This window comes from Panthera tigris, chromosome B1 (genome assembly GCF_018350195.1).
Source record: "Panthera tigris isolate Pti1 chromosome B1, P.tigris_Pti1_mat1.1, whole genome shotgun sequence".
In the NCBI taxonomy this organism is placed as follows: Eukaryota; Metazoa; Chordata; class Mammalia; order Carnivora; family Felidae; genus Panthera; species Panthera tigris.
The window spans coordinates 40,670,435-40,697,751 of NC_056663.1; the positions used below are offsets into that span (position 1 = coordinate 40,670,435).

The 27,317-nt window shown below is 39.6% G+C and overlaps 1 protein-coding gene across 2 annotated transcripts in view; it reads right to left on the reverse strand.

Moving 5' to 3' along the window:
• Positions 1–26,126, reverse strand: part of AP3M2 (adaptor related protein complex 3 subunit mu 2) — a 34,994-nt gene extending 8,868 nt beyond the window's left edge. The window contains exons 1-9 of one of the 2 annotated variants that reach the window (XM_042983377.1): positions 25,922–26,124; positions 23,891–24,233; positions 20,139–20,310; positions 15,969–16,106; positions 8,525–8,610; positions 8,136–8,269; positions 6,137–6,344; positions 5,718–5,862; positions 2,302–4,575 (exon numbers count right to left, since the gene is read on the reverse strand). In XM_042983377.1, the coding sequence (XP_042839311.1) occupies positions 4,475–4,575; positions 5,718–5,862; positions 6,137–6,344; positions 8,136–8,269; positions 8,525–8,610; positions 15,969–16,106; positions 20,139–20,310; positions 23,891–24,163 (1,257 nt within the window). In that variant the 5' untranslated portion in view covers positions 24,164–24,233; positions 25,922–26,124 and the 3' untranslated portion in view covers positions 2,302–4,474. Of the gene's footprint in view, positions 1–2,301; positions 4,576–5,717; positions 5,863–6,136; positions 6,345–8,135; positions 8,270–8,524; positions 8,611–15,968; positions 16,107–20,138; positions 20,311–23,890; positions 24,234–25,921 lie in introns of those variants that run through there. The other variant, XR_006216635.1, reaches the window with a different exon arrangement.
• Between the last annotated feature and the right edge of the window lie 1,191 nt (positions 26,127–27,317).

A 27,317-nucleotide genomic window follows, 5' to 3' on the forward strand; every position in this document is an offset into this window, starting at 1 on the left:
CGGGGAAAATGAACCACGAGGTGGATGGAATGATAGCAGACTGGGCAGGGAGGCTCCATGGCCAGCAAGCACAGCAGTAGGAAGGAGAAGCGAGGGGAACCAAAGCATGACCTCCCTAGCATAGCGACATCCCACTGTTGGGCAGACGAGAGAGGCTAGTACTTGGACCATTTTCTTCCCATCCCATTTAGCTTTCCCTGTCATCAGAAAGAATGGACTCCCAGACCAGTCCATGTGACTTAAGTAATGTTGTTTTCTGTTTCTCTTAGATTATTTTCTTAACTAGAGATGCGACTCCTATTCCTGGCTGCAGCCTGCCAGATTTTATCACCACTGACATCCCAGATCCCAGAATAAATCTGAGATGCCTGCCCTTGGGTATGTGCCGACAGCTTCCTGGAGAGGAGAAAAAAAGGTCTCTTGAAAGGCTGTTTAGAACTGCTCAGTTTAGACGTTCTTAGAAGCACATAGTTTCAGCTCACAAAAGCAACCCTTTAAAGCCCAGAACTTAATTTAGAGAAGGAGAAAAACAGACACACAAACAAAAAACCACCACTTCCCTGAAATGTTCAAGTCCCTGGAGCAGTTGAATAAATGCAGATCACAGAGACTGAAGTCACAGATTTCTCAACTTTAGACTGCCCGCTACTTCCCTGTACAAGGGGCAGGTTTTGTTTTAGATCAAAGTGTACCTCAGCCATTTTAGAGAAACACTGCTTGAGGACAGCAATAGGAGACTCCCAGCTCCCACATCTCTGCCAGGAATCCAGGTGGTTTCAGGCCCTCCCCTTTGCATGACAAGCTTTTTTGCAGAGGGTGAATGAAATATGAACTGAAGCAGTAAGGCCTTGATGGGGTGGGCCAAGTTAAAGGCCCCAACATTCCTTTGGATGAAGTCCTAGCAACGGCCAACTTGGATGAAGACAATTGCTCACAAGGGGCCACTGACTGAGCTACAGGGCAGAGTACCAGCCCTGCAAAGAGACCCCTTTGAATTATACTAAAATACATTCAAAGAACAACAACACATCATTTCCCAGCGTAGGTTAGGAAATTCAGGGTAAAATGTCTGGAACTTCTTAGGCCATGGAACAACATATAAGGGGAAATTAAATAGTTCCTTATCCCCAGCTGGCTAATAAAGCAAATAGATGCTAACAGACCTGAAGAACAAAATTAAGAACAAAGATTATCAGATAGCTGTGCAATACATTTAAGTGGGCAGCAACTTAGAGAAACTCAGATGACAGAAATAGCCACCCTTCTAGAGCCCAGATCTAAAGTCTGGTGATCGCAGAGTGTCGTAAACTTCTGGTTCCACGTCTAACTTCAAAAGCCAAAAACTCACACAATCCAGTACTTGGTATCTTGGGGGGAGGTTTAAGAGTTTCAAATTCAATTCCCCTTTTAAAATTCTAACAATTAAAAAAATTAATCCCATCCTGGCATGGCGTCGCCACCTACTGGCCACAGAGGAAAGTACAAGTTTTACAAAATTCACCATGGTGCAAACAGGACTGCCAGACCAAGGGCAAAAGACATATCAACGACTAAGACAGATGGGATGGAGTATTAATAAACACCAACCACTGTGGTTTGCGAACAGAAATAAGTCCTCTTCATGGCCAGGAGGGATTTACAAAAGGGTATCAGTACAGATATGGGATAACAACCAGTATCCATACTTTACAAAGACTGCCAATGACTTATCTTCCAAGAAATCCCTATCACAATTAAGATGTCTAGGACCTGGGGTGCCTAGATGGCTGGCCAGGTGAGCATCTGACTCTTGATTTCAGCTCAGGTCATGAGTTCCCCTACTGTGGTGAGACTGAGCCCTACATCAGGCTCTGCTTTCAGTGTGGAGCCTGCTTAAGATTCTCTCCCCCCTCTACCACTCTCCCGAACTCACTCTCTAAAATGTAAAAAAAAAAAAAAAAAAAGATGCTTAGGACCTTGAAGCCCTGTTTCATGCCTGAACTGACCAACATAAGGTCAAGAGAGCAGAGAAAGCACTAGAATAGCCATCAGCAGCTTGAATGGTTTTGTCTTTTCCACACTGGGGAAAACATGATCTCAACCTTTGCTTTTACAACCTTAAAAATGACATTATATCAACATCTCCTATTTCCAGAGGTAACTAGAAAATCACACTATAACATATGGCTTTAGGCCTGCTGGTTGAAGAGACAAAAATCATAAGATCCTCCCTAAATTGATTTATTTCTTAGTGCTTCTACTGAGGCCTACCAGGCATAGCACCACTGTTAGTCCTGATAACAAAACACTTAGGACATAGAGGACTGGTAAAACTGAACTTTATTAAGACTTAAGCATAGGAGATACTTCCACATAAGACACATATTTTGGAATTGAACAGCTCGATCACAACACCCTGCACTAGTTAATGTTAACACACTGCTGGATGGTAGCAGTAATGTTCTCCACTGGGCTCCAGAGGTCTGCTACACAGGTGACATGTTACTTCATATGCCAAGGCCCGCAGGTCCCATACCCTACATACTCTACTTCTCCTCAAGTTCTTCCCTTGAAATTAGGGTGAGCTGTCCACGAGGAAATTTAGCAGCTGGATTTATAAAGCTAAAAATATCCAGGAACCAAGACTGGTTGTTTCCTATGACCTAGGAAACCTTAAAATCCTTCAGAGCCCTCAGGAGAAGTAATTCCAAGTATTCTGGGATCACAGAGGCAGAGATGTTTCCCCTACCTTGCCAGGGGTGTATATAGGACATAGTAGTTCAGGAAAATTCTGGAGTGATGGACTATGAACACATCTGTTTGCATACAACATGATTTATCCCAGAGGAAAACCACAAAGCAACATTACTCTGCAGCAAAAACAAGTCCAGGAAGTAGGGAGATAAAACTAGCAAAACAAAATTACTTAAATATTTAGAAACAGGACTTTAGAGAAAAATTATATGGTTTGAAGAGTATAGGTCTTCATTTTTCCCCACGCATGAAGCAGAGCACAGTATCACTCCTTAAGCTATAGCAGTAAGAATTTAAAAACCTGTCTTTTATATAAATATTTAAGTGGTTAATATATATATCGAACTAGAGTAAAAATTACCCACTGGGAAAGTCTGAGGTACTCCCTCAGTTGCCATGTTCCTTAAACTGGGTTACACATGATCAGCATGGCCCATCTTCCTTCAACATCAGTTTTATTCAAAGGTTTAGGGAATTTCTTTCTGCCTTGAAACAAAGATGGTTAGGTAGGTATATATACTGTTGATAAATCTATTACAGTCCAGTGCAGAAGACTCCAGGGAAATCAACTTTACTGAGCAGCTTCCAGGATGAACCATACCCCTTGACGGTAAGCTTTCTTTTTTTACTTAGGGTTACTGCTGGAAAAGTTTCAGACAGCAAGGCTTAGACTCCAGCACCAGTCTAGCACTGACAAGAGTAAATAGGGAGTCACCACTGGGTTACAGCTGTGATGTACTTCACGAGGAATGAGTTGGCCACCTACACTTCAATACTGTGACACACAGAATCTGGCTGCCCTGAGGATTATGGGATTGGCTTTTCTGAAACTGTCCTTGTGGAACAGGAAAAAGGCTGGTGAATTCTGTGATATGAGAATTCTTCTGGGTTAGGGAAAGGGGCATTTCAGGCAACCGCCACCAGGAAGAGGGCAGGTCACTTTCTCACTGCAGACGACAGGCCAGGTGCTAAAGGCTAACAGTCGTTAGTATCTGAAAACTGGTCAGATAGTGGCAGTCTTCAAAGGAAAATCTGATTCTAATGGAGTCTTCCATGTCATTAGCGGACCCGAATTTAAGAAGTTTCCAGTTCACTTCTAGAAGTACTAGTAATTTTTTTATATTTATATCAAAGTAGAGGGATCAGAAAGAAACCAACTCAACTCTATTCTTTCCAACCGTCCTCCCGGTGGGGCTTGACTGCTCTTCCCCACCTCCCACCCCCGGCTCTCGTCTGAGCACGTGTGCTCACACGTCTTTACTACCACTTCCTTTCTTCTCCCTCAAAGGTCAGACCCTTTGCTGGCCTTCCCTTGACTAGCATTCATTTTATTCCAAGCTTTCTTTCCTTCTTTCTTATCTTTCTCTCCACCTTAAACAACAAACAGAAGTTGTTCATTGACTTTAGAGAAGTAAAGCCAAGCAAGTAACAAATGCTAGTCCTTTTCTATGGTAACCATGTTCAAAATAGTTCAATATGGCATTAGGTATCTCTACCCTCTGTCACACAGCTCTTCTCTCAGAACTGAGTTGATGCTGATTGTGTTTGACTTCGGTCCGGTTCTCCCTGGCAACCCTTCTCTCCCTTGATTAGCTCCACGGCACTGCAGGCTAAGGAAAAAAGGGAGTGGGTGGGTCCAAAAGGGGATACTGACCTAGGAGACAGGCTGATTACTTTTTACTTTTAGACAAGTAAGAAACAAAAAAGCATTAGTGAATGTTCTTTTTGCAAAACTCTCCCTTCAGGTTCGAACTTGGAATTTTCCAGCTTTGGTCATGTATTTTATGCCCTTAAAGGGTTTGTACTTTTCCCCATACATATCCAGACGATTCACCTTGAGTCCTGGAAGGAAAACATAAGCACTATTCAAAAGAAGCATGTAGCGTATCTGTCTAAATTCATTTCAATTCAGAGATCAGTGGGATAGAGATAGCTATAACAGTGAACCAGAAAAATAATAATAATTTTCCCTTATTTATTTCACTTTTCTGAGGCTCACAGATTTGTCACTCTTGGCCCACACACTGATAATAAAAAATTGCTCCAACAAGAAGCTATCCTATTAGAAGACCTGTTTCTAAAGTGGGAAGGGCAGAAAGTTATATGCAGATGAAAGGAGGATAAGGAAAAAATAAGACCACTCTATGTTTTTGTCCAGCTATTGGACAGAATACATGAATTAATGAAATTAATAATGAAATAAAGCATAACTCAATAAATGCATTAATAAATGAGTGTTTCCTATAAGTATTCTCACTGCATTAAGCAGAACATATTTTATACTGTATAGGTCTCTAACATTTATGATGAGTTTCTAATTTAAGTGAATGCTAATCACTTAAATTAGATAAGTTTTGTTGGTAAAGAAAAATAGGAACTTCATATAAAGCTGAAGTCATCTCCTATCTATCCTACTTACATGGCTGTTCTAAGGATTAAATAATAAAACAGATGACAAAGGCTTAAAACACTGCCTGGCACATAGTAAATGCCCAGTACATGGTAACTATTACTATCATCATCATCCTAAGACAGGTGTAGACTACAGTGGGCTGACTTGGGTTCCACATGTTCATAAAAGCAAATACGAAAGTCTTCTGAAACTGGGGGGATGGAGGGGAAATTATTCTTTTCAGTGACCAGCTGAGAATGCAGAAGCCTTCCCATGCTAAAACCCTTTGAACCCCAAACTGACAACCCTAGGATGACTCAAAACCTGCTGGGGAACGCCCTGTCCACCTATACTGTTTCCTTCTCAACTGCATCTTAGACGTTTTTGGTCAGGTCCCTTAATCCAACTTCAGAAAGTAAGGATTATAGATTTCCCCCAGAAATGCTAGGAAGATTTTACTCCAGATTACCTATCAGGTAATGAAACCAAACTCTGTAAACAGGGAGTCAGCAGAAGGCTTTCTGATGTCTGCGTCCTAGTGGAGAAAGCCACTTCTGTTCTCATCAAGCCACTGAAGCCAAGAATCACTTACCAGAAATGGCCAGCTGCTGGATCTTAAATTGCAGGTTAATTGTGGGGTTCTCATCTGGTTTGGAAGCTCCAGCCTGAAGACTCATGGTCCCCTTCAAACTTGGTAGCTTTTGGGGATTTATCTTTCCTACATCCCAAGACAGCATCTTCAAAGAAAAAGAAAGAAGTTACAGTGGAAGCCGTCATTTGAGGTGGCTGATCTCTAACCTCAGGGTATCTGTTCACAGTATTACAAGCAGCCTCTAAACTGGCTTTCAATAGAGAAAACTATTTGTCACCATAAATTATCTCAAGGAAAAAACGATGTCCCTCTGATCAAGCTCCCCTTTCAACAAGCTGGAAAGTCTATTGGAGAGCTCCTGCATAATGACTTCTATTTAACATCAGCAATTCAAAACTTCCTGCTTATTCTCCTCCTACCTTGGTAACTGGGTCAAATGTATGTGTCCCTTGAGATGGAGTGAGGCTCATATTCAGGACCCCTTTGGGCATCTGGCTGGTGACAATCACTCCCTCTATGGTCTTCCCCATAGTCTGCTTCGGTCCCACCGTTATTTCAAAGCGTCCAAGTGAACTACTATCCCGGAAACTGATGTTATGTTTGACATACACTGGAATTGCCACCAGACTGGAAAAGGGAGAGATGAAAAACCAATTTCATTACTATACTGGAAACAATGGCAACATTTTCTCATTTTATCCTAAGTGCTTTTTTTGCCTCATTGAGGATTAAATAAAGCAATCTAGCGCTTAAGAGAAAGTTAGTGCTCATTAAGTTTGCGGCTGCTATTTTTGTTGTTGTTATATGTCTAAACAAGAACTTTTTTTCTCAAATTGGAATCTGAGTACACCTGTATTCAATCCCCCTAACCCAAAAGAGTGTTAAATTATCCTATGAGAAACCATAAAAGGCAGTCATTTTTGGTCTTGAACATTCTCTTTAATATCTTATCTAAGGACTTTTAAGTATTATTACCTACTTCTTTACTCCTTATATTAAAAAATAAACACAGGAAAAAAAAACAGTAATCTTTAATTTTTTTTTCTTTCTGTAAAGCTAAGACGCTGTCTAGTAAATAAACTAAGTCTTCCAATGACTGAATAAGATAACAAAAATCAAAGAGTATACTAAGCCTACTATGAGAAAGGCATTACAGATCAAAATTAGGAGTCACCATATTTCTGTGTTTTACTTTACAACATGTGACCAATAATTATCTGTACTTGGGAGAGTAACATGCATACCTCATGGACCTTTGATAGTATCTCGGGAGTGTCTTTACCTGACTTTCTCTGATCCTCACAAAAACCCTATGAGGTATGGTAGGTTGTCACAATAGGACAGAACAGGAAACAGAAATCACAGATTAATACCAAAGCAATAACAGTTTTTAACATCTATTAAACACTCCTGTGTGCCAATACTATGCTAAGTGTTTTAGTTCCATTACCTTGTTTAATAAGTATGAAGTAGGTACTGCTATTGTCCTGTTTTTCTAGATAAATAATGATGTCCTTATACTTCACTAAGATTAAGTAATTTGCCCAAGGGCATGTATCATAAGTACTAAAGATGGGATTTAAGTGCAGGCAGACTGAGTCCAGAGTCTTTGCTCTCAAGCACGCAGATATTTTCCTAAGTTATTTATTCCAAATCACATAGGAAAGTATTGGTGGCTCTGAGGTGTCATAGCTCTTTTCAGTGTGTATATCTTCTACTACACACCTTCTAAAAGTCCTTAGACAAGACAGGGGCACCTGGGTGGCTCAGTCAGTTGAGCATCCAACTTTAGCACAGGTCATGATCTCATGGTTTCTGAGTTCAAGCCCCGCATCGGGCTCTCTGCTGTCAGCTTGTCAGCACTGAGCCTGCTTCAGATCCTCTGTCCCACCCCTCCCCTGCTTGTATGCTCTCTCTCAAAAAAATAATAAAACATTTAAAAAAATAAAAAAATAAAAATAAAAGTCCTTAGACAAGATATTAAAGAGAATGTTCAAGACCAAAAATGACTGCCTTTTATAGTTTCTCATAGTATAATTTAACGCTCTTTTGGGTTAGGGGGATTGAATACAGGTGTACTCAGATTCCAATTTGAGAAAAAAAGTTCTTGTTTAGGCATATAATAACATCAACAAAAATAGCAGCAGCAAACTATGAGCACTAACTTCCTCTTAAGCACTATTTAGATTGCTTTATTTAATCCTCAAACAAGGTACTTTTTTCATTTTCCACTTAGGGGATAAGAAAACAGACACAGAAAGGTTAAGCAACTCACCTGAGGTTACCCGATTAGTTAAGTACAGAAGCTGGAATTTGAACCCAGGTAACTCCATAACCTGAGTCCTTAATCACTACGGATACTATTTCCACATATACACATATACACAGATTCTGTTCTTAATTATAAGGGCTGCTTACTTCTGTGCACTGACATGGTAAGAGAGCAGGCGGAAGTTTCCATCAGGAGGAATGAAGGAGAGGATACGCTCAGATTCCCAGCGCTTGAAACGGACACAAGGATGGAAGCTGACATCATCCAACAACCTGGGATTCTGTAGTTACCGGGCAAGGAAAAGCAAGAAGTAGGAATTAAACACCCACATTTCTTTCAGGAAAGTCATTCAGATGTTGTTTTTATTTAAACACATGCACACAGAAATTCTGTAGCTACTTATAGAAAATTCAAGCCTGATATAAACTTTGTAGTTGTCCTTATTTCTTATTGTTCCATTCCATTCTCACCACTGTCTTTCCAGAAACAGTTAATTTCCCATCCCAAGATGTGAACCTGTGGTTCAGGATTTTACCATGAAGGAAAGCGTAAGGTCTGGCATTCCAGTCAGCTTGACACAGGCATCAATCACCCCCTGGATCTCAGCAGTAATTGTGGAACCTGAGATAGGAACAAAACAAAGAGAAAGTAAGAAGCTATTCGACGCTTCTCCGTCCTTCCCAACGAACTTACTTCCTCCCTACCACCTTCTTTAACTTTCTCTTTTCCTTCCCAACTTTTTTCTTCTCCCTCCCTCCCTTTCTTCTTTCCTTCTGTCCATCTATCCAGTTCATCTACCTAATCCATTGATCCATCCTTCCAAACATTTATCAGCTGCATATCAAGTATGAGACACTAGGATGAAGCAATGGGGATAAAAGATTAAAGAGACAATTAGCTTAAAGAAGTTTTCATTCTAGCCCCAGAATCAAAAAGGGTGTCATCATAACCAATGGTTCAGAAAACGTCATAGCAGAACCTGCTCTCCCTAAGGTCCCCAATGAGCTCTGCTGCTCAATCAAGTGGGCACTTTTGGTCTTTATCCCACAGGACCTGTCTGCAACATGCCATTTTTGACCACTTCTTCCTTTGTAAAACACTCCTTTCTTCTAACCTCGCCTAGTTTTCTGTTTTTCTAGCTCCTCTTCCTCTGTGCTTTCTGTAGGCTTCTCTTTCTTTGCACATCTTTTGAATGCTGATGTGTTTTCACAATTCTGAACGTCTCTTTTCTTTCACTCAACATGGTCTCCTTGAGTTACTTCACCTACTTCCCAAGGCTTTGATTGTCATTAATGGCCAAATATAGCCTACTCTTTTTTCAGGTTCACAGTCTCACTCCTGCCAAACTAGACAGCTTTACCTGCATGTCATGGAGGCACTTCAGACTCTATACATCAAAAGGTGAGCACATCAGCTCCATTCCTCCATCTGCTCTCCTATTTTCCTTCTTTTTAAAAAATTTTTTTTTAATGCTTATTTATCTTTGAGAGAGAGAGAGACAGAGCACAAGTGGGGGAGGGGCAGAGAGAGGGAGACACAGACTCTGAAGCAGGCTCCAGGCTCTGAGCTGTCACCACAGAACCCGATATGGGGCTTGAACTTACAAACCGCGAAATCATGACCTGAGCTGAAGTCAGACACTCAACAGACTGAGCCACCCAGGTGTCCCCTATTTTCTTTATGATGGTACCATCTAACCTGCTGCTTAAGTCAGAAACATACATGCATCCTTGACTAATTATATTTCTTCAGTGCTCATATCCAATCAATTATCAATTCCTCTCTTTTCTGACTTCTGTCTCTTACATCCATTCATTCCTTTCCTTCCTGACCACCATTATGGAATCTATATTTTGTGCCTGGACTTCAGCTGGCAGCCTCCTGGTTTCCCTGCCTTCAGTTGAAGCCACTCTTCACACTGCAACTAGACTGATAGTTTTCAACTACAAATCTGAATCAAGTCACTCCCCAACTTAAAACTCTTCAATTGCGGGGCACCTGGGTGACTCAGTCGAAATCATGACTCTTGATTTCAGCTCAGGTCATGATCTCACAGTTCGTGGGTTCGAGCCCCACATTGGGCTCTGTGCTGACAGTGTGGAGCCTGCTTGGGATTCTCTCTTTCTCTCTCTCTGCCCCTCCCCTGCTCGTTCTCTCTCTCTCAAAATAAATAAATACACAAACCTTAAAAAAAAACAAAACAAAAAACCTCTTCAATCACTCCCAATGGTTCTCCTTAAAATGGCATGCAAGGCATGCTAACTATCTACCTAGTTGTTGTGTACTTTTTTTTTTGTGGGAAAACTTCTACTTAAATGCAAAAATCTTAAATGTATGACTCAGTAATTTTTAAATATGTATACACCCCATGCAAATACCACCCACATCAAGATACAGAACCTTTTTTTTCCCGTTTTTAGTTATGCCTTTATTCACCTTTGTTATAATATATTTGTTAACAATATACTTGTTTTAAAGATCCTACAGACTGACCACCCATTAATGTAGAATATATGTCACCCCTCTCCACCTGGCAATCTTTTTTTTTTTTAAAGCAGAATTTCTTCTAGGAATCTTACTGATCACACAGTAGTTACAAGAATGTCAGATACAAGAATGTATACAGTCTAAACAAGACAGGCTGATTCAGAATTTACAGGTTGTAAAAATATACGTGTCAAGGGGCGCCTGAGTGGCTCAGTTGGTTAAGCATCCGCCTTTGGCTCAGGTCATGATCTTGCGCTTTGTGGTTCGAGCCCCGACAGCTCAGAGTCTGGAGCCTGCTTCAGATTCTGTGTCTCTCCATCTCTTGACCCCTCCCCTGCTCATGCTCTGTGTCTGTCTCTCAATAATAAATAAACGTTAAAAAAAAAACAACTAAAAAAATATACATGTCAAAAGTTAGCCATATGGACAGATGCATACAGGGGAAGAGATGATGGGAGGTTGGGGATCGAGGGCCCTGTGCAGTAACACTGCCTTTTCCTCCTCCACAGTAAATAACTTTAGACACAGAACCTTCTTAGCATCCCAGCATGCTCCTCTTGCATCCCCATGCTAGTTCTGACTTCTGTTACCTTTGATGAAGTTGTACCTGTTTTCAAACTTCATATAAATGTATATAACTGTATATAATCTTATGCATCTATCTTTTTTACTCAACAATGTAAGATTCATTCATGTGCTGGATATATGGATTATTCATTCTTTTTCATTACTACACAGTACTCTCTTATGGGACCATATTGAAATTTGTGTCCTGTTACTGGTGGACATTTGGGTTATTTCCAGTTCTGGGCTAATATGAAAAGTTGCTGCCTACTTAGTTTTAAAGCCTCATTACTTTTTTTTTTAATGCCTCTCAATGCATTCATGCTGAACTACTTTATTTCCCAAAAATATTTTACTCACCTTAAAGTGTTTGCACCTACTTTGTTCCCAAATCCCTGAAGGTCTTAGTAACTTCCATTCATTCTACTGATAAAGCATAAACACTATCAGCTCTCTTTACACTTTGCTCTGGATGGGTGGGATACATCGCTTATATTCTGCCTTTTTACCTCCCTCTTCCTCACTAGACTCTAAATAAGCTTCTGCAGCCATAAACTCTCACTTTCTTTCTTTCTGGCCTCTTTTGTCTCCTTTGTTTGTAGAACCTCATCATTGTCAACAACAAAATAACATCACAATCACGATCACTGTCAATAACAATAGCTACAATAAAGTCAGGTCATAAAGAGGTCCAGAACTTTGTGTATTGAACACAATTCAGGATTAAGGTTTTGAAAAGACTTTGCTGCAGAATTTAGAAATTATTAGTCAAAAAATGTTGAAATCATTATTGAACCAAAAGCCAGTGGCCACCACCCACATTTACATAACAAGAATCTCCAAAGGCTTGTCATGGGAAAGATGTAGACCCCCTCTATTTTGACAGACTACCAATTGTCCCTGTAAATGACATATCTTTATTCATTATTAACAAAGAATTGTTGTTTTCCTATATGTGTGGGAAGGGGATATTATAGGTCGCTATTCAATAACTTAATTACTGGGTTTCCTTTCCTTTTTGAGAATTTCTATATCTCATCTTCAAATATGTATTTGTTGTCTTTTCATTTGCAATTCATTTCTTCTTCCCTTGCTCATTTCCAGGAATCCTTAGCCTTTTCTTTCTCCACATAATTCTCATGTATGACATCCTCACAGTAGCGATACCTCCCATTACACACCACTGTCATTATTATTATTACACTATTATCAGCAAAGATTCTCAATGAGAAGGGGACTGTGTGACCTGGAATATTCCTTCACTGTATCTTGTTCATGATCAAATATCCATTAGTCAGCAGTGTGCTACAACACAACAGGTTTTCGATAAGCATTTGTTGAATGAATGAGTTCACTAATGTGAAAAGAACTTTCTACAAATTTCTAAGCTCTAGGACATATTGCTGTAATTCAGAATAGATAGAAAAGAAGGCTCCCTGAATTTTAGTGATTACAATGTCAGTTCTGCCATCAGATTTGGGAGTCAAATACATTCAAAAGGAAATCTAAAAGAGATTCGTTTGCTACTTTTTTTACTTAAGAGGACAAGATCTAGAACACCATTAAAGAACAATTTTTTTATTTAAGAGGATAAGATCTGTAACACCAACAAGCATTGGTCTGCATCATATTATTTTGAATTGCCATTTTCAGCCTTATTGAGGTATAATTAACAAAAACTGTATATAATCAAGGTATACAACTTGATATTTTTTTTTTTTTTTAATTTTTTTTTTCAACGTTTTTTATTTATTTTTGGGACAGGGAGAGACAGAGCATGAACGGGGGAGGGGCAGAGAGAGAGGGAGACACAGAATCGGAAACAGGCTCCAGGCTCCGAGCCATCAGCCCAGAGCCTGACGCGGGGCTCGAACTCACGGACTGCGAGATCGTGACCTGGCCGAAGTCAGACGCTTAACCGACTGCGCCACCCAGGCGCCCCTCAACTTGATATTTTGATATATATACATTGCGAAATGATCACCACAAACAAGTTAATTAACATATTAATTAGCAAATTTCAAGTATACAATACATATTATGATGAGGTGATGGATGTGTTAATTTAACTAGATGGGGGAATCCTTTGAAATGAATACATACAGCAAATCACTACAATATACATTTTAAATATCTTACAATTTTATTTGTCCATAATACCTCAATAAAGCTGAGAAAAAGTATAAAATGCAGTATTAACTATAGTCACTGTGCTGTACATTTCCAGAATTTACTCATCTTGCATAACTGAAACTCTGTACCCTTTGACCAAATATCTCCCCACTTCCCCCACCCACTAGCCCTTAGTAACACCATTCTACCCTCTGCTTCCATGAATTTGACTATTTTAGATTATACAGATAAGTGAGACTATGCAGTGTTTGTCTTTCTCTCTCTGGCTTATTTCATTTAGCATACTGTCCTCCAGGTTTATCCATGTTGCAAATGGCAGAATTTCCTTCTTTTCTTGTGACTGAATAACATGCCTGTGTGCATGTCTATCTCACATTTTCGTTATCCATTCATCCATCAAAAGACATTTAGGTTGGCTATTGTGAATAATGCTGCAATGAACATGGGAGTGCAGATACCTCTTCGAGCTAATTCTTTCATTTCCTTTGGATACACCCAGAAGTGGGAAAACTGGATCACGAAGTAGTTCTATTTTTTATTTTTTTGATGGTTTTCCATGAATGTACCAATATACATTCCCACCAACAGTGTACTAGGGTTTTCTTTTCCCCACAACACTACTAACACTTATTGTCTGCCATTTTGATACTAGCCATTATAACTACTGTGAGGTGATATCTCATTGTAGTTTTGATTTCCCTAATAATTAGTGACGTTGAGCACCTTTTTATACATCTATTGGCCATCTGTATGTCTTTGTTTGATAAATGTCTAGTCAGATCCTTTGCCCACTTTTTAATCAAGTTATCTGTTTTTTTTTTGCTATTGAGTTTTGTGTGTTCTTTGTATATTTTGGTTCTAACCCCTAATCTGATATATGGTTTCCAAATATTTTCTCTAACAGGTTGTTTTTTCACTCTGTTGACTGTTTTTGTTGTGCAGAAACTTTTTAGTTTTTGTCTATTTTTGCTTTTTGTTGCCTTTGCGTTTGGTGTCAAATCCAAAAAAAATCATTGCCCATACAAGTGTCAAGAAGTTTTCCCCTACCCCACCCCCCAAAAAAGAAGTTTTTTCCCTATGTTTTCTTCTAGTAGTTTTATGATTTCACATCTCACATTTAAGTCTTTAATCCATTTTGAGTTGATTTTTTTTTTTTTTTTTTTTTTTTTGGTGTGAGGTAAGGGTCCAATTTTATTCTTCCACATATGGATATTCAGTTTTCCCTGCGTCATTTAATGAAGAGACTATCCTTTCCCCATGGTACAATCTTGGCTCTCCTGTTGAAGATCAGTTGACTGTAAATGTTTAAAAATCAGTTTTTTAGAAGATATTTTTTAAAGACTGCCCCTCACAAGGACTAACCAATTCTTTCTGTTTTTTTAATTAAAAAAATATTTTTTTAATGTTTATGTATATTTTGAGAGAGATAGAGCATGAATGCGGGAGGGGCAGAGAGAGAGACACACACAGAATCCGAAGCAGGCTCCAGGCTCTGAGCTGTCAGCACAGAGCACAACGCAGGGCTCAACCTCATGAACTGTGAGATCATGACCTGAGCTGAAGTTGGGCGTTCAACCAACTGAGCCAACAGGAGCCCCTAAAAGATATTTTTTGAATGTTTATTTATTTTGAGAGAGAGCACGAGTGGGGGATGGGCAGACAGAGAGAGGGAGAGAGAGCATCCCAGGCTCCATGCTCAGTGTGGAGCCTGATGCGGGCTCAATCTTATGAACCATGAAATCATGACCTGAGCCAAAATCAAGAGTGGACGCTTAACCAACTGAGCCACCCAGACGCCCCATTTATTTCTGAGCACTCTATTCTGTTTCACTGGTCTATGTGTCTACTTTTATGTCAGTATAATACTATTTCAATTACACAGTTTTGTAATATATTTTGAAATCATGAAGTATGAAGTCTCCAGCTTTGTTCTTCTTGCTCAAGATTGCTTTGGCTATTTGGAATCTTTTGTGGTTCCATATGAATTTTATGACTGTTTTTCTATTTCTGTAAAGAATGCTATTGAGATTTTGACAGTGATTAACTGAATCTGTAGATCACTTTGAGTAGTATGAACATTTTAATAATATTAATTCTACCAATCCATGAACACAGGATGTCTTTCCACTTATTTGTGTCTTCTTTAATTTTCTTCATCAATGTTTTATAATTTTCAGAGTACAAGTTTGGTTAAGTTTATTCCTACCTATTTTGTTCTTTTTGTTGCTATTGTAAACGGGACTGTTTTCTTAATTTTTTTTTAGAATAGTTCATTATATTTAGAAATGTTTTATATGTTGATTATGTACCCTGCAACTTTATAGAATTTGTTTACTAGTTCTAAGAGTTTTTGTCGAGTATTTAGGGGTTTCTATATATATGATTGTGTCATCTGCATTATAATATTTAAGTCTATTCCTAGTACCCAGCACAGTGCCTGACACAAAGTAGGTGCTAAGTTAAAATGAATGATCTTGAATGGGGGATAATTCTGATACTAGCAAGCATTATATGAAGGCGACTATTTCCACTTTCAAAACATTTTTTTAACGTTTATTTTTGAGAGACAGAGAGAGAGAAAGAGCGAGCAAGCGGGGTAGGGGCAGAGAGAAAGGGAGACACAGAATCAAGCAGGCTCCAGGCTCTGAGCTGTCGGCACAGAGCCTGACATAGGGCTCGAACTCACAAAGCATGAGATCATGACCTGAGCTGAAGTCAGACACTTAACTGACTGAGCTACCCAGGCACCCCATCTTTACACTTTCCAGTTCTGAAAACAGATTAAAAACACCTACCTGATTTATCAATGATGGCATCAATCTCTTCGATCACATCAAAATAGGCCTCGTTGTTAGTGTATTTCACCCCAGTCCGTCGCCAGGGCACCACTGACAGCTGCCCAGTAGGAAGCTGGTCACCCACATTGGTGCTTCCTAAGATAATGAATATTACTGTAATTTAATTCCATTGTGGTTAGATGTAACCAGTTATCTAATAATCATAGAACACTTCCCTAGGAGTTTCTATGCTCCCACTCTTCATGCACTCAATTGAAGAATTAAAAAAAAAAAAAAAAAAGATAAGAGTTTCCCAACTTATATATGGGTAACCTAGTCTATTTTAAAAAGTTGTTGCCATCTGGTCTGCTTCCTCGACCAGAATAAAGGTTAAAAAAGTTACTTGAGAAACAGATATCATATTTTGGTTTTGAAAGAAACCTGAAGTTGGTCTCTCAAATTTCACAATAGCTTGTAGCTTAAATAATGTATTGGCTTTCAGTAGGGATGGTAATCTACATAAATATAAAATTTTCATGGGTAAAAACAGTAGTCTAGTTTAAGGTACGTTCTTAGGTACATTTATGCTAGGTGTTCTTAGGTACATTTATGCTAGGTATTAAAATGTGCACATTTTACTACAACTAATGTACACTGAATGTTAGGAAAATAATACAAATTAGATCTTTCCCTAAGAGTTGCAAATCAATTCCTTGTTTTTTCCTCCCACAAGCATCAAAAATATTTTTTTAATTCAAAAGTTCTATACTGAAATTCTGAAATATTATAACTAATTAAAAATCTATTTCCTTCTTTTGTAACCTGGACCTTTTAATCTAAAGAAAGAAACATTAAACACACGCATATATTCAGCATATTTACACAACATTTCAGCTTTTCAAAAGGTACTTTCAGCTCAGGTATCTTTTTCTAGATTTAAGAGAAGTTCAGAAAAATGACTCCATAGTATTTATAAATGATCCAGGCACTAACAAAGAGTTTAAGAGTTAAATGAATCCAGAATATTGAAAAACCCAACAAATGTGTTTTCTTAAAAAGAGGCACCATATGTTAAAACATGTCATTAGGCTATAATAATTAAAGCAGTATAGGGCGCCTAGGTGGCTCAGTCAGTTAAGCAGCTGACTTCAGCTCAGGTCCACCGTTCATGAGATGAGTCCCGTGTCGGGCTCTGTGCTGACAGCTCAGAGCCTGGAGCTGCTTTGGATTCTGTATCTCCCTCTCTTTCCGCCCCTCCCCTGCTCATGCTCTGTCTCTCTTTCAAAATAAACATAAAAAAGAAAAGTAATAATAATTAAAGCAGTATGATAAGGCAGGAAAGCCTAAAAACAGACCAAGAATCCATAATGACTTAGTACAAGATAAAAATATCATTTTAAAACAGGGGAAAAGGATAAGTTATGGTGCTAGGAAAACTGGTAGAAATTTTGGAGAAATAAACAGAGCCTTACTTCATATTGTATACCAAGATAATAGACTAAAGAACTAAATCCAAAAGTAAAACCATAAAAGAACCAGAAGAAAATACACTTTTTAAAAAACACCTTCCCTTCTCTGAGATCAAAAAGACATTCCCCTATGTTTTCTTCTAACAATTATAAGGTTTGTGTTTAACTCTTTGCTGGAATTTACTGTACAGAATGAGTAGGGAAGGACTTCATTTTGTTCTATATCAAAGCCGACTGTCCTAATATAGTTTATTTAACAATTGGCCCCTGATTCATTGATTTGATATATATGACATCTATCTATACCAAATTCCTACAAAAGAAAGGGTCTGTTTCTGACCATTCTACCTTATCTTAGTCACCTATCTGTCTATTACTGGGCCAATACCTATGTTTTTAAAATTATCAAAACTTTATGTCTTGTATTTGATAGAACACATTTTCTCTCTTGCTTTTCTTTTGAGAGACAGAGGGAGAGAGTGAGTGTGTAAGTGCAGTGACTGCACAAGCTGGGAAGGGGCAAGAGAGAGAAGGGAGAGAAAATCCAAAGTAGGCCCACACCATCAGCAGGAGCGCTACACTGGGCTTGAACCCATGAACCAGGAGATCATAACCTGAGCCAAAACTAAGAGTCAGATGCTAACTGACTGAGCCAACCAGGTGCCCCTCTCTTACTCTTTTTAAAAAATATTTATTTTCAAAACTGTCTTGCCCTTTAATAGCTGATCTATCTATGTATGAGTTTCTGTCTCCTGTCCTATATGAACTTAATATAGCTTGATATTTGTTGACAAGGAAAATCCACCTTTGCAGTACTTTTTCAAAATTGTCCCGGTATTCTTGCATATTTATACTTAAAAAAAGTATTTTTTTTTCAGGGTGGGGAGCGCCTGGGTGACTCAGTCAGTTAAGCAACCAGCTCTTGATTTCAGATCAGGTCACAATCTCACAGTTGTGAGATCGGGCTCCATGTCTACATCCTGGCTCAGCGTTGAGCGTGGAGCCTGCTTGAGATTCTCTCCCTCTGCCCCTCCCCAGCTTGCATGCAGGCACATGCACCCATGCTCTCTTTCTCTCTCAAAAAATAAAAACATAAAATATATATATATTTTTTTCAATCAGTTTGTCAAATGTCATGCAAACCCTTGTTTATATATGAAGCAAGACCCACAATGTAAAACCTGAATGAAGCAGAATGACTAATATGACTAAGTCAGAAAATTTTAAATGTAGCTAAACAAAAACACCATAGACAATGTTAAAAGGCAGATTGTGAGAAAATATCTGTGACATAGGATTCAAAAAATATACAGAACTACAAATGATCATGTATACTGGAAATATACATGATGGTTTAATGTGCTTAAATGAAAGGACTTCTCTTAAACTAGTATGAGGGGTGCCTGGGTGGCTCAGTTGGTTGAGCGTCTGACTTCGGCTCAGGGTCATCCTCTCGCAGTTCATGAGTTCGAGCCCTACATTGGGCTCTGTGCTGCCAGTTTGGAGTCTGGAGCCTGCTTCAGATTCTGTGTCTCCCTCTCTCTCTCTGCCCCTCCCCTACTCATGCTCTGTCTCTTTCTCAAAAATGAATAAACATTAAAAAAATTTATGTTAGTATAAAAAAACATTTCAATAAAAGAAAAGCTGGGCAAAGGACACAAGTAGATAATTCACTATAGAAGAAAAACAGTCAATAAATACTCGAATGGGTTTTAACTTCCTTAGTAATAAAAAATGAGTGTGTAGGGTGCCTGGGTGGCTCAGTCAGTTAAGGGTCTGACTCTTGGTTTCGGCTCAGGTCATGATCTCATGGTTTACAAGTTCAAGCTCCATACAGGGTTCTGTGTTGACAGTGTGGAGACTGCTTGGGATTCTCTTTCTCTCCCTCTCTCAAAATATATAAATAAACTTAAAAAAAATGAGTGTGTAAATAAGACATGACTAAACTATTAAATGCCAAAGTTTTGAAAAAATTAATAATAGGATTGGCTAGGATGCACAGAAACAGCTACTGAAACTATAAATTTTCTAGAAGACAATTTGGCACAATGCATTAAAGTCCTTAAAATGTGCATGCCCTTTGATTTAGCACTTCCATTTCTATTACTGAAAATAAATCAAAGAAGATGTACACAAAGATTTAGGTATAAGAGAGTTAATTCCCGTTATTTAAAAGAACAAAAAATCAGAACCATCATAAATATGGATTGAACAAATCACTTAGGGTCTATTTCATATGGTAGAAAATTATAAAGTCACTAAAAATTATGTAAAAGAAAATGTATCATAATGGGATAATGTTCACAAAATATTGATGAAAGTTTTAAAAAATAGACAAGAGTTGTTTTTAAAAAATCTATGCATCTATTCGTTATTCATCTGTCTAGAAGAAACAGAAAATATGTCAAAATTATGGTGTGATTAAGTTATTTTCAAGGTCTTTGTGCTTTTCTGTATCTCTGACATTTCTTTAATAATCATGTGCTTCTTCTGTAATCAGAAAGAAATGCTTTTTAAAGAAGCATACTTTATTGTCACTGAAATCAAGACATTTTCTACATAACAAAAACATATTTCAGGTCATAATCAAAGACTATAACGAACAAAATTAAAGCACCTGGACATCTGAGAGCCCAAAGACAAGCACTCAAAACAGTGCACCACACCAGAGAAAGCCACACCCAGGATGGCAGCAGCTTGGTTTCCTCTTTCTCCATACCTGTTATGGTGTTGACAACCGTTCGAAGGATAGTGGGAGGCTTTATCAGTTCTTTGAGGATGTTTGACTCGGTAGCCAATGGAAACCCATTGTCAAGCATCTCTTCCAGTACCTCATAAACCACAACCACATTGTCTTTGATCACTGGCTCTGAACAGACTCCAAAATAATCCTGATGAAAATACAATATGTAGAATATATAGCATTCAGAGATTGTAACAAAAAGAATCTTCCTAAAAAATAAGGACCTAGTCCTGTCCATGTGTTTACTCAGTGTTTCTGGAATATTCTTCTGCAATGAAGGAATGAAGCATAACCTTAGTTCTCTTAAGCAACCCGGTTTGGTAGATAGAACAGTGGACTGGCTTATAGTACTAGTATCATCACTAACTTCTTTTATAAATTAAGAGAAAGTCATTTAACCTTTTGGGGTTAGTTTCTTCAACTAGACAAAACATGACGAATACAAAACTGAACCTAAACTATTACATGTGCTTAGGAACAAGAATTTGAAAGAACTATGCAAAATAATAATACTTGATATGACCCAGATTGGACCTAAAAATCTTCTTAATGCTTTCTGTTGTGCTATCTCTTAACACTGATACAGCAAATAAGAATGAGAAGGAAATAAAATGAAATGAGGGAGATGAACTAGCACACCAGAAAGTCTCTAAGATGTTAGGATGAATCTAAGAAGGCTTTGTCTTTTTACTAACACAGGCTAAACTTAGATACTAAATTATCTGGGTTGTGGAAAAAGCACTGGATTCCAAATCAGAAGACCTGGGTGGTAACCTTATTGTCACTTACCAGAGTAAGTCATGCTAACTGATACAGGTCTTGATTTCTTTACTAGTATAATCAGGATAATACCACTGGACACACAAGGAGGTTATAAGAACTAAGCATGATTGATTAAATGATAATACATGTGGAAATGCTTTGTAAATTATAAAACACTTTGTAAAACGTGATGCATGATGACGAAAAAGAAATGCTAGTAGTCATTTAGCGAGGCCCTTCTAGAGGCCCTTCTAGGAACGTCGGTCGCATCTTTTACAGGACCTCTGAGATGGTCATACAATCCTTCTTGAATTCATCCATTTGCCTTTTGAGAAAGCCCATTCTATTCATGGAAAGCTCTGATTATTCAAAAGTTCTTTCTTTTGCTAAACAGAAATTTGCTTTCTAGATCTGCCTTACAGAACAAATTTACATAACAGCCCCACAGCTATTTGAAGACAGCTAACTTTCACTTCATTTTTTTTTTTTTCTCCCAGCCAAACCCTGTTTGATCCTTCCACTATTCACGCTATGGTATGGTTTCTAGATCATTTCACCATCTTGCTATTTCTTTGGATATGCTCTAGTTTTCCAACATGCTCCTAAAATCATGACATCCAAAACTGGACTGTACACGTGATCTAAATTAAAATTACATCAGATAATAACAATTGTCAGAGACATTGAAATATCTAAGAACACTTAAGAGTCAGGAATGTGTTTCTAAAACAAGACTTCTTTAAAAATGAGGATTTAAGAAGGGGGGGAGGGGACACCTGGGTGGCTCAGTCGGTTAACCAGCTGACCTCGGCTCAGGTCATGATTTTGCGGTCTGTGAGTTCAAGCCCTGCATCGGGCTCTGTGCTGACAGCTCACAGCCTGGAGCCTGTTTCAGATTCTGTGTCTCCCTCTCTCTGACCCTCCCCTGTTCATGCTCTGTCTCTCTGTCTCAAAAATAAACGTTAAAAAAAAAATGTTTAAAAAGAAGGGGGGGAGGTAACACATTTCCTCCCAAGAGTGTTTTTATTTTGAAAAATAAATAAAACACCTCACCAGATTTTATCAATCAGACATAACGTGAACTAAGCAGTTGGAAAGAAGACTTGTAAGTGTGACAAATTGCTATAGCAAAATTATGTGCAATTCTAGCGCTGGAACTCTTCCATCATATTCTAGTACTAAACAAATAATGCAGCCAGAGAGAAAAGACATTAAAATCAGGGTATGTCCATTTACTTTTAACAAATCCTTCAAAAATGACAAGCTCTGAAGTCCCAGACTTCCAAACTAGGAACTTTACTGTTATCCCAAAGTCCTCTGTGTTTTCAACGAGATTAAACAACTTTTCTCACTTCCTGTCTCGTAACAGATTACAAAATATTGCTATGGAGGGATGAAGCAAATGCTGGGTTTCACCAATGGGACTGTTAATCTTAGAATGGGGTAAAATATCATATGTGGAAATCATAATAAGGCTCAATTAGAGTAGTTTAAGGTCATAACTACTGGGTTCTTCTACTTTTAGTTACTCCACATACTGGGGTTTATAATTCTCAGGTTTTCACCGTGGGAAAGAACTGGTATGCCACATGAGAACTGGAAACCCAGAATAGTACTACCAGAAAGTATTTGTGGGAAAAAAATTATAAAATATATTTTCATTTTCCAGACATGTGATACAGATATGACTGGAAATGAAAGGACTCTTTGACTTATTTTTTAATTTCACCATAATATCTGAGTCATCATTCTCTTCTTCTTCTCTTATTCCACAATTTCTGTATTCATATGACCAATTCCAGACCACACATGACACAGAAATTAAACCAAAGGGCCCTTGCTTCTCACTTATTGTATGACGACAATAATAAGAGGCAAATGACCGGGGAGCCTGAGTAGTTCAGTCAGTGAAGTGTCCGACTTCAGCTCAGGTCATGATCTCATGGTTTGTGAGTGTGAGCCCCACGTTGGCTGTGCTGACAGCTCAGAGCCTGGAGCCTGCTTCAGATTCTGCGTCTCCCTCTCTCTCTCTCTGCCCCTCCCCCACTCGTGCTCTGTCTCTCTCTTAAAAATAAATAAACATTACAAAAATAAAATAAAATAAAATAAAATAAAATAAAATAAAATAAAATAAAATAAAATAAAATAAAATAAAAGGCAAGTGACCATAAGAGGTAGAATTTGAGCAATTCTTTTAGAGGGAGGATCCCATATTTGAATCCAGGGCCTGGGAAGCCTAAAATCCTGAGCTAATAATAGTGCTGACATCTTGATATAGCTTACTTTCACTTCCCCTGTACCCTGCTCCCCAAGATCTTCAAATCTACTCCTGAAAGAAAAACTCAAAGTGAAAACCGTGTCTTGTAAAATGTGTCACTTAAATTCTTACAGGAACAGAAGATTTTCCAATCTTAGTTTGCAATGAAAGCTCATCACTAGTACTCAGACGCTTTGGATAAGCACTCCAAACCCAAGATGAAGTTTGGCTTCACAAATTACTCTTGCCAAAGAGAGTGAAACAAGCATTACTTAGTTTTTTCTAACACTTGAAAATATACGTGTCTTTACACACTCATTACTTTTTGATGCAACTCATAGCAATGTACTTAACAATGGCTAGCATCAAGTCCACTAAAAAAAAGAAAAAAAAAAAACCCCAAACTAAATTCCTCTGATTTATGAATAAAAAGTGGGGCGATTCCAATCTCCAGAACTAAAATGACTGTATATAATCATACCAAGTAGAGTGGCTTCCTCATGCAACAGGTTCAGAAGTATTCAATGTACCATTTCAGGTGCAGCCAGTTCCATAAACAGAAACAAGGATCTTATCAGATGGGAGAGGAAGTGAGCAAAGTCAGTTTTGATTTTTTAAAAAGTTCCTTAATTGAAGCTGAATACAATGGAAACAGAACTATACAGACACTTTATAATTTACATGCATGAGCCTTCTCACATTCACGCACCTGAAACGTGTCCACTACTCGGTGAAGGAACTCAATGACAAACAGCGGTGGGACCTCTGTCTGGATCACAGCCACAAAAAAGATCTTGTGACGGTAAACACTTAAGAGATAGTGGTGAGGAGTCGGAATAACTGGAGGTACATTTTCTGCCTCGGTAGCTCTCTCTTGTGCCTCAAAAAAGTAATCACAGACAGAACGGCTGACCACACTTTTCCAATGTTTTTCCAGGAAAATATCTCCAGAGGAGTTGATCAAGAAAAGGCTATGAATCATGATGGAGACTGTCAGTGAGAGAGAGAAGTCTTTTTCAGTCTGAAAGCCTCAGGACTGCCAATTTTCAACCCTAAAAATAAAAGAAGCTATGGTCAGTTCCACTCAACCAAAACACCTACCTATCTTTCACGAGTAGACTCATGTCTTCCTCTTCTTTAAGAGCCTGAAGTATTGCTCCCTACAATTCCTAAGGATAATTCATCAGCCATCTTGTTTGCCAATTATATACTGCCTGGTTATCTTTACTATTGCCTTAATTACTACCACTTAAAACTCAATTTAATTTTTGGATGTCTGATATATCAACTGGTCTGGAAGCTCCTTGACAAAGAAGACCATGCCATGGGGCGCCTGAGAGGCTCAGTCGGTTGAGCATTCAACTTTGGTTCAGGTCATGATCTCCTGGTCTATCGGTTGGAGCCCCGGATCAGGCTCTGTGCTGACAGCTCAGAGCCTGGAGCCTGCTTCGGATTCTGTGCCTCCCTCTCTCTGTCCTTCCCATGCTTATTCTCTGTCGGTCTCTGTCTCAAAAATAAACATTAAAAAAAAAGACCATGCCTCATGTTTTTTGTTGCCTCATTGCAGTGCTCCCTGCACAGAAGAGAGTTTCAAAGAATATTGAGTTTTATGTATTCAGCCACATGAAATGAGAAATGCTTATAGTTGCACAGTCTTATATGGCAGCCATCAGCTAAATGCAGCCAGTGAGCACTTGAAATGTACCTGGTCTGAACTGAGATGTGAGGTAAGTATAAGTTCCCACCAGATTTTGAAGGTCTTGTATTTAAAAAGGAATTTTAGATACCAATAATTTAATATTGATTCGTGAATTAATATTCAGTTAATATTGATATTCTGATATGTCAGGTTAAGTAAAATATATTAAAATTAACCTAATCTTTTTCAAAAACGTGGTTAGCAGAAAAGGTAAAATTACGTATCTGGTTCGCTTTATAGATCTATTGGACAGCGCTGGTCCATAGGTGGAAAGCTATCATTGTGGTCTTTATTCATGGAGTCAGACCGCATTCTTAGAGTACTTGTTATGCACAAGGCTCTGCACTGGATGCCTTAAAGAAATCTGAGGAATACCCCAGGTCGCTCAGGCGGCAGCATCTCTACGGTGCAGTCCCCAGGAAGAGACAGCCGGCTGTATGTACCCCAGCTGTGGCCATTCCTCAAGCTGGCTGCGAACTGGACCAGGTGGTCAAACCGCAATGGCCTGTCGTACCAAGGGCCCCAGGGCGAGCTTAATCCCTCTGCCCGGGGACGAGACAGCAGGAGGGAGGGGAGGAGGGGAGTAACCAGGCTGGGGAGGAGGAGAGGCGGCTGCTAAACAGGGTTATTTTTGGTCTCAGCCCAGCTGCCTGCGAGCAAAGGATGATGGAGGCCCTTTAGGGTGGGGGTGATCAGGAGGCGGATTTAAGGTGTGCGCACATTCAGGCGGTGAAAAAGGTCGCCAGACAGCACACGTGCGTTGCCATGGCAACAGTGTCCCCTCCTCCTTCAGCCACCTGGTCGGAGCGGGCCACCTCCCCAGCCCGGTAGTTGGTCCCTCACCTCTCTCCCCGCCATATCCCGTAGCTCTGAGAGTCAATCCCGCCGCATCTCCTAACTCTGACCCTGCCACCCGCGCCCCGCTGGGACCCCTGCGTGCCCCCGCCCGCACCCTCGTGTGCCCCAGCCTCCAGCCCCCGCCCCGGCCCGGTGCGTGCCCGCGCTGCCCCTAACCCCACCCGGGTCTTCAGCCCTTCTCACCCAGCCTCTCTCTTCGCAGCGCCCACAGTTCCGACGCTCGGGCAAGCCCCACCCCCGACCGCCCCCCACACTCGCGCCGACGGCCGCTCATCTGCTGATTGGCTGGCCGACGGTCCTCACGGCAGCACCGCCCACGACCGTGACCTAAGAGCCGCTGATTGGACGTCAGTGAACCGCTCCTCCCCTCTGATTGATCGCTGTCCGCGGGTCACATTCTTCTTGGCTTCGAGCTCCCAGTTGGCCCGTGTTGAGGCTTCGGCAACCTCCGGTTGGTGCAGCTCTGTGGCTCCGAGCCCTGATTGGCTGTCGAGATCGGTCTGAGGGCCGCCTGGACCTTAGTCAACCAGTCACAAAGGGGCAGCTGCTGCTGCCACCTTCGTAAACGTGGAAGGCACCTCGAGGGGGATGCTAAAAAGTGTGACTTCCAGGGCATGAGTTGTGAAATAGCATCATGAATAATAAGCCATGGGTAGTAACAACTATTTAAAAAGAGCCACGATGTCTTTTCATTTATGTACATTGGGTAAAGATGATTGGCTGTATATAGCATCAAGAGCTCTGGACCTGGATACAGGAGGCCTCTTCCAGCCCCAGCTAGACAACTTAACATTGGACAAGGCACTTAACCTTTCAGAATCTCAGTTCCCAGATCTGAAAATGAGAGTTGGGCAGGTCTCTCTGTAAATTGCATTGGAGTTCCAATGACTTTGATAAAACATTTTAAGTGATTTAAATCATTGTGATCCAGAGAGCCATGAAGTAGAAGTCAGAAAACAAGGCTTCACCTTCAGTTAAACTAAAAATTAGTTATCAAATGAGATGACATATGGCAAGGTGCCTGGCACATAGTATGTGTTCAATAAAACAGCAACTGGTGTTAATGGTAATAATGTTGATCTAGACCACAAGGCTGCCACCCTGCTTGGGCTTTAGTTTTCACTTTGGTGAAAGGAAGCATGAGTGGCAGCTCCTCCGTAAAGAAGACCATGATAAATGTATATTGAAGGTGGTAGGGATTGTTCTCTTACATACTTGCTAAGGAGAGATAGTTGACTAATTTTTTAAGTAAAAGAGAAAATCCAAAATCAAAATGGCTGGATGATGTGGCATCACATGAGTTCTGGTGACAGACTGCCTGGGTTTTAATCCTGATCCAATACTTGCCAGCTCTGTTACGTTGAGAAAGTACCTTTACTTCTGTAAATTTCAAGTTCCTACCTTCTCAAATAAGGGCACTAGTAGTGCCTACTTTGCAGAGTTGTGAGGACTGAGTTAGAAAAGTGTTAGCGATGGTTATTACCTAAGAAGCAGCACAAGAAGCTATTGCATATGGTTACTAAGCAAGTGTGTCAAAGATGCAGAAATGCAATCACTGCTGTGGGCCTTTCTCATTCAT